The sequence below is a fragment of the Trachypithecus francoisi genome, unplaced genomic scaffold, assembly GCF_009764315.1.
Source record: "Trachypithecus francoisi isolate TF-2019V2 unplaced genomic scaffold, Tfra_2.0 Lachesis_group11, whole genome shotgun sequence".
Taxonomy (NCBI): domain Eukaryota; kingdom Metazoa; phylum Chordata; class Mammalia; order Primates; family Cercopithecidae; genus Trachypithecus; species Trachypithecus francoisi.
The window spans coordinates 109,124,274-109,137,856 of NW_022681456.1; the positions used below are offsets into that span (position 1 = coordinate 109,124,274).

The 13,583-nt window shown below is 38.5% G+C and overlaps 1 protein-coding gene across 2 annotated transcripts in view; it reads left to right on the forward strand.

Moving 5' to 3' along the window:
* The window catches only part of ST8SIA1 (ST8 alpha-N-acetyl-neuraminide alpha-2,8-sialyltransferase 1), a 139,648-nt gene that overhangs the window by 82,596 nt on the left and 43,469 nt on the right, over positions 1 to 13,583 (forward strand). The window contains exons 3-4 of one of the 2 annotated variants that reach the window (XM_033222686.1): positions 711 to 820; positions 6,957 to 7,049. In XM_033222686.1, coding sequence (XP_033078577.1) covers positions 711 to 820; positions 6,957 to 7,049 — 203 coding nt within the window. The remainder of the gene's footprint in view (positions 1 to 710; positions 821 to 6,956; positions 7,050 to 13,583) is intronic. The other variant, XM_033222687.1, reaches the window with a different exon arrangement.

Here is a 13,583-nt window from a genome sequence, read left to right on the forward strand (position 1 = left end):
CGTATTCTTTAAGGTTCAGCCCAGGTGAGAAAGCTCTCCCTGAGTTGGCTCAGCAGAAACACCTTCTTCTTCCTTGTGGATTGCCCCATAGCATTCGGTCTGTATCTCTTTGGCAGCAACTTCAGCATTATAATAGAGTTTGTTACCTAGGTATATACTTTCACACTCTTATCATCCCTTTCTCTCCTCACATCCCAAACTATGAACCTTCAGGCCTGTGACTTCTGTCCGCATGTATCTCTCCCCAACAGTTAGCAAAGGAAATATTCAGAAACATTTGTTGAATGAATGGCCGATTGTATGAATGAGTTTGCAATCACAGAGGAGAAAGGAGCTCATTTGTTTCCAGCTTAATGGGTTTAAAAATAATCCTGTGTTTAGGTTTTTTTTTTTTTTTTTTTTTTTTTTTAATTTTCCCTAGCAAACACCTTCTACTATGTGCATGGCCAATTGGAGATGAAAAAAAAAAAATAAATGTTGTTATATTTAAATACACTTCAGGGAGGCTTTTTAAAATTTTGCTTTTTAAATTCCAAGGCAACAGACTAGTTTGTTCCTTACAAACTTCTTGGCATCTTTCTTTTCACATGCTCTTTTTTGCTCGACCCAGTCTTCAGTCAAATTCCTCCAAAGGGTCTGCTGTAAACAATGATTTTGTGAGCAGTTGTGTGTTCTTTGCAGTGAAAACCCGCCTTGTTTTCTGTTGCTAGGCAACCCCATTCCAGCTGCCATTGAAGAAATGCGCGGTGGTGGGAAATGGTGGGATTCTGAAGAAGAGTGGCTGTGGCCGTCAAATAGATGAAGCAAATTTTGTCATGCGGTAAGAGAGAGCACCCACAGCGCGGCCTCTGCCTTCTCTCCTTTTCCCCCTCCCTTAAGCCCTGGGGCTTTTCAAAACTAGTCACTTGTGATTAATCAGTTGTAGCATGCTCCTTAGCTTCACTTCCAGCTCATATACAAGTGAGTTTAGGAGAGAGGTAAGGGGAATGAGGGAACATGCCCCAAGAAAGTACAAAGCCAAGAAGGCTCAGGCGGAACAGAGATACCCACTCTGCTGTGAATAAAGGGAACAGGGGAAAGTGGAAAATCTCACATCTCATTTTGGATTGTACAGCCAGGTGATTCTGACTTTTTAAATTGTTCTTTTCCTTAAGGGCAACTCTCTATGAATAAATGTTTTAATGGATTCATTTTATTCTATACCATATTCTTAGTTTTTCACCAAAGCATGTGTAAGTAGCAAGTGGGATCTGAAGACAGATTAAATCTTTGAGTGAGTGGGAAAACTGGAACAAAGAAGCAGGGGTAAATTTCAAACAAGGAGGATGCTTGGTAAAGGGACTGAGCAGATTGGTGATGTGCACATCTGTTCCAGGAAAAACAGGAGGCCCCTGCAGGAGATGAAAAGGAATTGCTGAGACATATTCAGCCAGGGGCAGAGACTGCCAAATTGTAGTGGCAGCAATCTGCACTGCTGGGTGATTCTGCCCAGACATGCTTACCAGCCAGGCATAGAAGGAAAGACAGCAAGTGATTCGATAAAGACAGGTTTGGGATTATCTGGGTGAGAGGGAAGAAGGACAGGGAGTGACAACTTGGAGGGCTCTGGCGAGAGAGAGTGTAAAGTAACACACCTTGAAATCTGGGCTGGGCAGGAAGAGAGCTCTGAGATGAGTGAAGGAGAAAGGAAAGGGAAAAATGATAGGGTTATTCAGAGCAGGGGTGAGGTAAGTTGTGGCTCCTGGCTGTGAATGAAGGAGATGTGGAGTAATAAGAAGAAGCTAAAGTCAAAGAATGGCTTTCTGGAGGGCAGATTTCAGAGCTCAGGGTATCTGGGGGATGAGTGGACATGTTGTAGAAAAAGAAGACATTTGTTATTGAGAAAATAAAGGGACCTTGAGGATAGACTCTGAAAGGCCTTTCAGGTGGACCCTCAAGCCTCATTGAGGTGGAAATGACTATGAACCAAGTGCCAGCAGACTCTGTGTCCAGGAAGGGTGAAGACCGCAGCAACACCAAGGACAGAAAGCTGAGCGCGATTTTGTATTCCTGTTTATTTTTAAGTATAAACGAGTAACAGTCTAGGAGTGGGAAAAAGGTAGCTGAGAGAATGCTAAGCCACCTCTGAGCCCTGAGCTAAGTGGGAGAGAGAAGAGTAAAGACTTTACTTGAGAGGATTTCAAGAGAAGCCATGTACTTGTAGGGGCTAAGTTCTCTCTTGGAGTTAGTCTCCTTGAAAGACATTTTTTCTCACTTGTTGAAGCCTGCAGGAGAGTCTAGATCCTTGTCTACCCACCTTTCCATCATACAGGTACCCCCAGCATAGTTTTTCCTCTGTATTGTAGTTTTTCTTTTCAATATATACAAATAATGGAAAAATGGAAAAAGCACAAATGTAATTCTTTTAGTTCCAGTCAATGGAACACCTGCTCGCTGAGCACCCATAACATATGGGCCTTGAGCTGGCTCTGGGAATGGTGTGTTGAACAATTCTGTATTGGATTTATGTCCTAGAGATGTGCTTGCTACCGTGGGGGAATTCAGACACACGGGAGCTTCTCAAGAGAAGTGGTGTCTGAGCTGAGTCTTCTCTTCATTTCACCCTAAGCAGAGGAACAACCTTTCCCAAGGGTCCAAGGTGGGAAAGACAGCAGGTGCTGTTGCAGTGTCACGAACAGTGGGGAAAATGGCTTGAGATGGAGCCAGAGAGGTATTTAAGGTATTGGAGTGGAGATAATCACCTAGAGAGCATGAACAGGTGAGAGCAGAGCCCTGAGCCACCTTCAGGCACCCTCTTCAGTATTTTGGCATTAGGTGAGGCTGAGGAGCCAGCAAAGAACACAGAGAGGTAGGAGACAAGTCCTTGCTGTTGTTGACTAGGTCTGTGACCCACAGTGCATTATTTTACTCTTGCTGGGGCCCGGCTTTCTAATCTGTAGGAGGAAGCAGAGTAGTCAATTCCTCAGGCCCTTCCCACTATGGCAACTCTTTATCTATGACTGTACGAATACCGTATAATTGTAACACCGTTTATGTAGTTTAGTTTATATTTTCAAATTGCTCTTGAGTATTATTAGTTTATGTGCTCTTTCCAAAAATTATGTAAGAAAGAAGGAATACATAGTATTCAACTCACAGATTCAAAGAAGTTAAGTGATTTCAAGTGGACTTGATACACGTGGAAGTGTAAATACACTTCGTGCAGTATAATAAATGTATTTTTGTATTATTCATGGGTGTGTATGTGTGTGTGTCATCCATTGGTGAAGATGGACATTTACTGACATGTAGAAGACTAGGCTTAGGCACCATAGGGTGTTGTTATCTGTTATTTCCAGTGGGCCATATTTATCACAAGTAAACAAGACTTTGTTGGCCTTATATGCAATCTGATGTTGAAATATTCAAGTTCAGAATTAATGGGCGCTTCTGATTAGAGTGCCTGGCACAATATTAAGCATAATGTTTCTAAAATATGGGGAGATGAGGGTTGAAAGAATTCAAAGAAGGTAACCCCGTAACTAGAACTATGTATACATATGCCTTTGATTTAATTTCAAGAATAGTGCTGTTTTATGACACATTTTAGTTTTTAAAAGCCTTATGTATGGTTTAAATTATAGGAGTAATAAAAGTTGATAAATTGTTTTAAAATTATTTGACCATTTGCAGATCTATTAATAAATCGTTGCTTAATATGCATTTTGGGGCATGCTTAATATATCAAAATATTATATATTCAAAATTAAACATTTAATGAATAAATGTCATATGTCTGGTCCTAGACTGTAGGGTGTGTGATGGACAGATGTACTGAGAGAGAACATCCAAAAATAGTGCTGCCTGTATACAGTGATATACCAGATTATAGTTCAAAGTGTCTTCTAGGAGTAGGATATAACAATTTCATAATTTTCTTTGCTTAAATGTTTTCAAACACATCTTCCAGTGCTGAAAATCAATTTCCCATTTCTCAAAGTAAACATTTGCTCTGTAGCCAAAAGCAATACTTTAAAAAATAATATTGTTGAATTCAATTTATTGGGAAGATTTGCCAGACAAAAGTTAACAGGGATTGCATCCTCAAAAGGAACTGGTTGGCTTGGGGACATGAATGAGGGAACGTAATTTTGGTGCCTTTTGAATTATGCTCAAATGTATGTTTTGTATACTCACATATACAAAAAAAAATAAAGTAATTTTGTGATTTTTCTACTTTAAGATTTCTTTCTATCAAGCCCATTTCCCACTTACTTCCACATCCCAATTCAAAGAATATTCATTTCTTGTTAAATCTCTGATCAGATCTCTTTTAAGATCATGAGTACAGTTGCTAAGACACTTCGGTCATTAATATGTGTTAATTGTGCCAACAGCGATAATGCAAACTTTGAAACATTTTACACCACAAATATGCCTTATTAAAACAATTTGACTTTATTAAATGTGCCTCTTGTGTACATCTTTGTAATTATCAATTTATGAGTTGAGAAACTAAAATTATGGTGTGCTTTTCCTGAGAGAAGAGATACAGGAAAGTGTCACAGATATTGGCACTTAAAGAAAAAGTGTACCCAGAACTTACACCAAAATGTATTGTCGTTATTTTCTGGAAATACATCAAAATTCATATAAAATGTTATCTTTACGATTTTAAACATTCCCCTCTCTTCTAGAAGATAATAAATAACTGCAAGTTTTTCTTGAGCTATTACTCTGTGGCAGTAGATATGAAAAGACCCAGACACATGAGCCATGGAACACACAGGAAAACAAAGTATTTACTCATGAAAATCAGTTTGTTTCATAATGACAAAACACGTTGACAGCACTCTCCAGCAATACTCAGAATTTACAGTTTTAGCATAACATAGCTGATTCTCATATGCTTCCAAGGGCAATTAAGATCAAAGCTTCTTTAAGAGACAAGTATCCAAATTTTAGTCTGTGTTTTATCCTGGAAGTCATCTTCCTCTTTGCAAAGATCAATTAAATCACAAGACCACAATCAGTTGCCACAACCGAATGAGCCTGGCTGTTAATGCATAAACTCACTCCCTCATGAGAATCCTCAGGAAACACCACACGGGGTACGGGGCAACCACGCCATCTGCTCTTGTACATACCTCAAGAGTAGGTTCTCTGACTTGGGCTCCACCCCCAAGCACTGTGTGCTTTCAGTGGGCATTCAGCAAAAGCCACTGACTGGTTAACTGACCTGTTGGTAGCTCCCAGAAAAACCAGTATCTTATCACCAAAGGGCAGATAAAAAGAAGCTTCTAAATCAACTGAGACAAGTTTCTGCCTAGGATGCCTTGATGTGGTGACACTCACAGGGTAAATAAGAGACAAAATCAGAGAGGCCGGGCACGGTGGCTCAAGCCTGTAATCCCAGCACTTTGGGAGGCCGAGACGGGTGGATCACGAGGTCAGGAGATCGAGACCATCCTGGCGAACATGGTGAAACCCCGTCTCTACTAAAAAATACAAAAAACTAGCTGGGCGAGGTGGCGGGTGCCTGTAGTCCCAGCTACTCGGGAGGCTGAGGCAGGAGAATGGCGTGAACCCGGGAGGCGGAGCTTGCAGTGAGCTGAGATCCGGCCACTGCACTCCAGCCTGGGAGACAGAGCAAGACTCCGCCTCAAAAAAAAAAAAAAAAAAAAGAGACAAAATCAGAGAACCTGAGCTGATCATCTGAGTGGGTGCCTGGATACTGGGGGTAATTTGTAGGGAAAATTTAGTAGTTGGGGAACTAGCAGAGACTGTAATATTTGTAAGATATCTTTACCTACAAGTAAGTGATATGCTTTGGTTTATTGAAGTGATAAAAAGTTACAGATGCCCTAATGTGGTAGGAATCAAGTTAGACATGTGGTTGGAGAGGAGAAATGAGGACTCAGTAATAAAAGAAAGCTTAATGGAAACTATAGGCCCAATTGGCGTTTTCATAGATAATAAATGTATATTTAATTATTTTTGTATGCTATATATGATTTGTGATATTTTTTAATATTTACTAAGTGTACACATCAAGGTTAGGGAATTTTTTTATTACATACCATTTTTAATCCTTACAACAATTCAATGAAATAGGAAAAATCATTATCCTCATTTTGTGTAATGGAGAAACTGAAGTCAGGCAAATAAATTAACTTGCCTAATGTTCCACAGGCAGAAAGCCATGGGATTTGAATTTGGGGTGGTCATATTTCCCATTGTAAGCATTTATAAGACATGGTGGCCAAGGAAAGCAACTGGGGCAGGGTGGTGTTTTGGGAATGGGAGTGGAATGGCTATTCCCATCACCAGGGAAACATCACCTGTACTCTTTCCTTCGGCTGAACTTGGGATGGTGGATCACTGTATTTATTTGGATGATGAGCGATTATGCCTTCACCAGTAATCAGCCTATGCACTGGCCACACACACACAAGTCAGACATGCTGTGATTTAAGTGAATAGCACATGGCCCTGAATGCACTCTTATAATTTAGATTTTGGAAAAAGAAAGAAAAACACCAGAAAATATATTAATTCTTCCCTGTCTTTTGAGGTTTATGGGTGTGCAGAGCTACTGTAGGTCCCGTGTCCTCTAGTGTACCACACTGTCCTGAGCTCTAATTCAGGTCTAAGAGTGTCTGTCCTACCCTCTCAAAAATATTTTGAATGAAATAAATACCTCCTAGTTACTGTCTCTTTCTTTTTGTAGATCATTTACCCCTTTGGCTGACATTATCTTTCTTCCTAAACAGGAGTGATTTTTATGACAGCATTTAGAAGATGCTGATAGTTAATTATTCATCTAATGTCTATTAAAAGGGAGAGGTGGTTAAAAAAAGAAACAGTTACTTGTGAATTGAGCTAGAATTAATAAAATTTCTATTTGCATTATTCTAACTGATGATTTAAAATAAAATATGCAAATCATTCCAAAATGTTTGTTCTTGTTTCTCTAGATGCAATCTCCCTCCTTTGTCAAGTGAATACACTAAAGATGTTGGATCCAAAAGTCATTTAGTGACAGCTAACCCCAGCATAATTCGGCAAAGGTAAGAGTTTATGACTTTGGTTTGTGATGAATGAAGATGAAGTCTTCTCAAATACTTAGCATCTCAAAGGCAGTGAGCGTAGTTCAGTTTGGGAAATCAAGAGGAAAACCATCTGGACAGGCAGGAAGGATGAAGAAGGGAATTGTAAATAAAGAAAGCAGGATTATGGGAATCCAAACAATATTTTATGCTTCCTCTGGGATTCTGTTTCTTGCCTTTAGAGATGGTAGAAATAACAAGAAGATCAATTGTTTTGCTCAAAGAACAGCACAATATTCTGCTTACTCATTACTGCTACTTTTCAATTTGTTGACTTCAGTCCCAATTTATTGATTGGCAACTGTGAACTGAATTAATATCAAGAATAAAAAGAAAGCACTGGCCAATCCATTACATTGCTTTGGCCAATCCATGTGTGCGTTAAAATAGCAATATTGTCAGAATGTACAAGAATATGTGGTTATAGTATACTATATCACATTACATTATATTATATTCAATCATATTTGGGAGAGCAGTTGTAAAATTCTTGTTCTAGTATCAATTCCAGAAATCTTGAAATTCCCTGGAATCTGGGAAGCTGCTGTGGGAGCTTCGGCTGGGGGGGGTCAGTCTCTAATTGATGAAGTGCTGGAATCTGGGAAGCTGCTGTGGGAGCTTTGGAGCGGGGCGGGGTCAGCCTCTAACTGATGAAGTGCATCAGCGAGCTATCAGCTGTTCCTCCAAGGACTGTTCATTGTAGAGAAGGAGGAATCAAGCATTGCTTTAGTTCCTCCTGTGTCCCTAGCAATTAGGAGTGAAATACACAGATGTTCTGGGTCCTGGCACTTGTCACCTAAGTAAGTCCCATCCAAGTGAACAGCATGTGTGTTCACTTATTCACAGTGTGGTACTACTTGTTGTGGTTCATAAATATTCCCATAAAATACATATCTAGAAATGCAATCAGCTTTTAATTTTGGGAGATATGTTAAATTACCCTCCCCAAATATACCATTTATCTTCAATAATGGATAAGACTGATTGTTACCCATATGGAAAAACAATACTATTTGTGGGAAAAAAAGGATACATTATATTTTATTTAATTTGCATTTTTCTGAATATAAGAAGAGCTGAGTGGGTATTGACTATTAGTATTTTTTCTTCTGCTCCTTTGTATTTTTTGCCTACTTTTGACTTGCTTTTAAAAATATTTTTCTATTGATTTATAGGAACTCTGTATTATAGATATTAAGTCTTTGTATCAAATATTTTATTCTAGCCTGTTACATATATTTTAACTTATATTCTATTGCAATTTAAAATTTTTTATGCAGTGAGACTTTTTAGTATTTTCCTTTATGGTTTCTTTTAAAAAACAATCTTTCTTTGGATAACCTTTCTTACTCTGATGCTCCTCCCTTCCATGAAAAAAAATCCTGAATTTTTCTAATGCATTTATAGTTTATATTTAGAAATGTAATCCATATAAATGTATTTATTTTTAGTCTTGTAAGAGTAATTTTATTGTTTTTCAACACAAATATATGTTCATTATAATAAATCAAACAGAAAAGTACAAAGAAGAAATGAGAACACTTACAAGAAATTTTATTAAAACAGTTTATTTTTAAATACCTATAGATTCACAGAAAATTGCAAAAAACAATTTACAAGAAGGTTCTACATAGTCTTTACCCAGTTTCCCCCAAAGGTGACACATCTTTGACTATTATTTTGATTTGGGAATAAAATAAGTTTTAAGCAGGAACACATGTTCCTTTGGAGGGAAATGAAACATTTAATATATTGTATCCAAGACCAGAAGATTCTGTTTTTCTACCTGAATATGTGGAGTTGTTGTAAGATTTAAAAAGGAATGTGAAAAAGAATGTTCAGAGCAAGATTTAGAACAAGCTGAGGGAGAGAGGGAGGGAGGAAGTGAGGGAGGGAGGGAGAGGAAGAGATTGTTTTTTGGGGAAAAAAATATAAATACAAATGGAGGAAGGACAGAGTCAAAAATTAAATTTTGAAGAGGAAAGTAGGACTGTTTTCTAAGACTTAAGCTCACTATGAAGAAAACATGCATGCACAAGCAAGAATCATCATCACTGACATTGGTAAGTATTTAGTTCACATTTCTGTGTGCCAGGTTCTGTGCTCTTTATAGGTAGTGCCTCACTTTATCTTAAAACAATCCTAATAGACAGGAGCTATTTTAATTTATGCATTTGACAGAAGAATGCTGTGATGTGGTGAATCTAGGAATCTGTTCATACACACAGCTGCTAATAATCGCCTGGGACTTCACCCAGGCCTCTCTTATGCCAAAGCCCATGCTCTCAACCAGGGACCATCTCTGGTCACTGCTGACCAACTGCTTTTTCTCTGTTCTCACACTACAACACAGAAGACTGTGAAAAGAACCAAGGTTGCGGGGTATCTGGCTGTTTCCAGTGACCAGCCCCCACCCTGAAGCTGCATAGGGCCTCAGTAAACTCATTAACATGCAAAAAGATAACACCGTGGAGTTTCTAAAGATTTTAGGCGTTGTATGTCACGAAATGAGATCAAAGATCTCAAATATGTATTTCAGAATATTACACCATCACACCCTCTCATCTTTTTCCGAAATCCATATGTTGCCCAAGGAGACAATAGAGTTTTCCCAGAATAATCAACATAGAAAACTTCTGCCACCAAATGAGTTTGTGTTTTTCCCCCACACACCAAGCAAGCAAGCAAGCAGTTCTGCAGCAGACACCAGCGGGGTATCTCCAATTCAATTCCAACACTATCTACAGATAGTGTCAGATCCCACAGACTGAGGGCTCAGTCCTACAAGACCTAGGGGCCTCTGGAACTTTTGACTGACTGGCTTCAAGTTGGGGTTCCCCCAACTCTCTTTTTGGGTTTGATTAATTTGCTAGGGCAGCTCACAGAACTCAAGGAAACACTTACTTACGTTTACTGGTTTATCATGTTACAAAGGATTCAGATGAAGGAGTGCCAGGATGAGGTATGGGGGAGGGGACGTGGAGCTTCTGTGCCCTGGGCACACCACCCTCCACAAACCCCCACCTTCTTATCTGGAAGCTCTCCAAGCCCTGTCCTTTTGGAGTTTTATGGAGGCTTCATCAGCAGGCATGATTGATGAAACCATTAACCACTGGTGATCAACTTAACCTGTAACCCTTTTCTCCTCTCCAGAGGTCAGGGAGTGGGGCTGAAAATCCCAACCCTAGAATCCTGCCTTGATTCTTTCCAGTGACTAGCCCCCACCTTGAAGGGCTGGTCAGCTGTCAGTCAACTCATTAAGATGCAAAAAGGTATCACTGTGGAGTTGCTAAAGATTTTAAGAGTTACAAGGTCAAAGATCAAATATATATTTCATAACATTACACCATCACACCCTCTGATCTTTCTCTGTGATTCATGTGTTGCACAAGGGGACATAGCGTTTTCACAGGTTATACATAATTTTGTAAAAGTGAAAGTTTCTTCATTTTAAAAAATGTATTCAATGTAACAACATTTCTGTTCAAATCAACATGCATACACCAATTCCATTTTGTAACATAAGAAAAAATTGCATTTACAATAGCATCAAATAATATGACACATTTAATTAAACAAGAAAGCAAATCCTCTTTGGAAAAAATATGAAATTTTATTGAGAGACATTTTAGACAACCTGATTAGATGTACTGATAATACCATGTGCATGATTGAAAGACTCAGCATTGTAAAGGCACCAGGTCTACCCAAACCTATCTACAGATTCATTGAAATTCCAATGGAAATCTTAATGATGCATGCATGTGTATATGTGTGTTAAACTTCAAAAGTTATGTAGAAATATGAAGAGCAGAGAATAACAAAGAAGCTCTTGAAGAAAAAATGATTGGCAGAGTTGCTTTATAAGATGTTAAGACTTATTAAAAAGCTATTATAATTAAGACAATGTGGCTCTGGTGCAGGGATAAACCAACTGAACAGTGAAACAGAATAGGATACTCCCAAATATTTCCACATAGATATAAAGCATATATATGACAGATGTCATATTTATATCAGTGATATAAATATGAAGAGTCGAGAATAGCGAAGAAGCATAAACTTTTCAAAACGATGTTGGGATAATTAGATTACATATGGGAAAAAAATAAAGTAAATTAAACCTCTACCTCATAATTTATACCAAAAATTATTTTCAGGTGGTTAAGACTTAAAAATAAAGCTGCTGGGCCCAGTGGCTCATGCCTGTAATCTCAGCACTTTGGGAGGCCGAGGCTGGTGGACTGGCTGAGGAGTTGAGACCAGTCTGGGCAACATGGCAAAACCTCATCTCTACCAAAAAATACAAAAGTTAGCCGGGTATGGTGGCATGTGGCTGTAGTCCTAGCTACTTGGGAGGCTGAGGCAGGAGAATTGCTTGAGTCCAGGAGGTTAAGGCTACAGTGAGCCAAGTTTGTGCCACTGCACCAAAGTCTGTCCAGTGAGACCTTGTCTCTAAAATAGGAAGAAGAAGAAGAAGAAGAAGAAGAAGAGAAGAAGAAGAAGAAGAAGAAAATTTAAAATAAAAATAAAAGCAACTAACAATACAGCTAGGGACAAAGATGTAGCAAGTAAAACTATAAGGAATAATAAGTAATCACCTATCAGGGTAGGAAGAGTATTGGGTTCAGGTGTGGAATAATGGGACTTCTGGATTGCTAGAAGTGTTCTTTTTCTTGGCCAGGCTGGTGTAACATGGATATAAACTTCATAATGATTCCTTAGGCTGCATATGTATGTTAGATGCACTCTTCAGTATATATACTTTACTAAAAACCTAAGAAAAAGGTATGCTAAGTGATGGAGGATTATACAACTTATAGTTTAAAGGTTCTCAGTTTGCTTTTTTGACAAAATTGAGTTCCAGAGAAGTATACTAGAGTGTAAGTTCTATATAAAAGGGATCTCAGTGTCTTGAACATAAGGATTGATAAAAACTTTTCTTTTTTTGAGACAGTTTTTCACTCTTGTTGCCCAGGCTGGAGGGCAGTGGAGCGGTCTTGGCTCATTGCAACCTCTGCCTCCCCGGTTCAAGAGATTCTCTGCTTCAGCCTCCCAAGTAGCTAGGATTACAGGCATGCACCACCATGCCCAGCTAATTTTGTATTTTTTGTAGAGACAGGATTTCACCATGTTGGCCAGGCTGGTCTTGAACTCCTTACCTCAGATGATCCACCTGCCTTTTCCTCCTAAAGTACTGGCATTCCAGGCATGAGCCACCGCACCTGGCCAATAAAAATATTTGAAGAGAAATATAGTTAAAGCCTTATCAGCACCACTGTCAGTGTTGTGAAGCTCTGTGCTCAAATTGGAATACAATGTTTTAAGTCATCAATTATCAACTTTTCATTTTATAGAAGGGATCAAACAGGTAGCAAGTGCTGGAAACTTTGGGTTAAATACATCTGAGACTGCATTCCATTCATAGCATCTTCTTCACGTGGCTAGCAGTATATGCAAACAGGGTGGTATACAAAGTGCAAACACTTGTATGTAGGGATTAAAATATAGATGATGCTATACTATCATGGCCCAGTAAAATGGAAGAAATGATATTAAAGTAAGAAAGGCAGTATGTATTTCTATATTAGATTATCCTATTTATATTAGATATTTTATTCATATCTCATAGTCTTCCCTCAAAGCTGTGCAAATCCAAGACATCAGTAGTTACCTTGTACTTTCATGTGATGAAAAATTAAACTCATTGGGCAAAGATGTGCAGTGGAAATGCTAATTTTCATAGCTGTCTCCAAAACCTTGATTCTGCTAAAAATATTCTATCAGAAGTTATAAGCATTAAGAGTTTTCACTACAAAATTCTGTTAGAAAATATCAGGAACAAGATAAAACAGGTTTTAGAAAAATTAAGTACACATATTTGAGAGGCACACACAATTATAGTGACAAAAAGAAAGTTGGAGAAGGTAATACTTATTGCTCTATCTGAAAGAAATTCTCAGTAAGAAGGAGCTTTGCTACAGTAAGAAGGAGCTTTGCTACAGCCTTTGTTCGGATATCTTGTTTGGAGTGCATTCTTCTTGACAGTACCCAGAACAAAAAGATTAGTTAGGGTGCCTGAGACATAAGATTAGAAAGGGCTTTGCAGTCACATTCATCCTCTGATTGAATTTTTATGGGCGAAGAGAGGAGAGAGGTGGTTTTAATCTGGCAGCTAGATCTTTAAACTCCTTACTATTATCCTTCTCCTTCCTTTGCTGGCCTTTGCAGGTGGAAGGCAGAGGATTCATACATATCATTACCCTTCGTCAATGCACCGTCTGTAGCCTTTCATCTTAAAACATTTTTGTTCAAATACTCTTTATCTTATTTGTGTGAATTTCAGGGATATAGTGCCATTTTGTTACATGATTATATTGTGTGGTGGTCAAGTTAGTGTCCAAATATCCTTTAAGAGATTTTTAAAATCCATGATTCCCTTGATTATTTTAATTAACCTAATTTTTGTGGCATAGGTTACATTGTTGCCAAGTA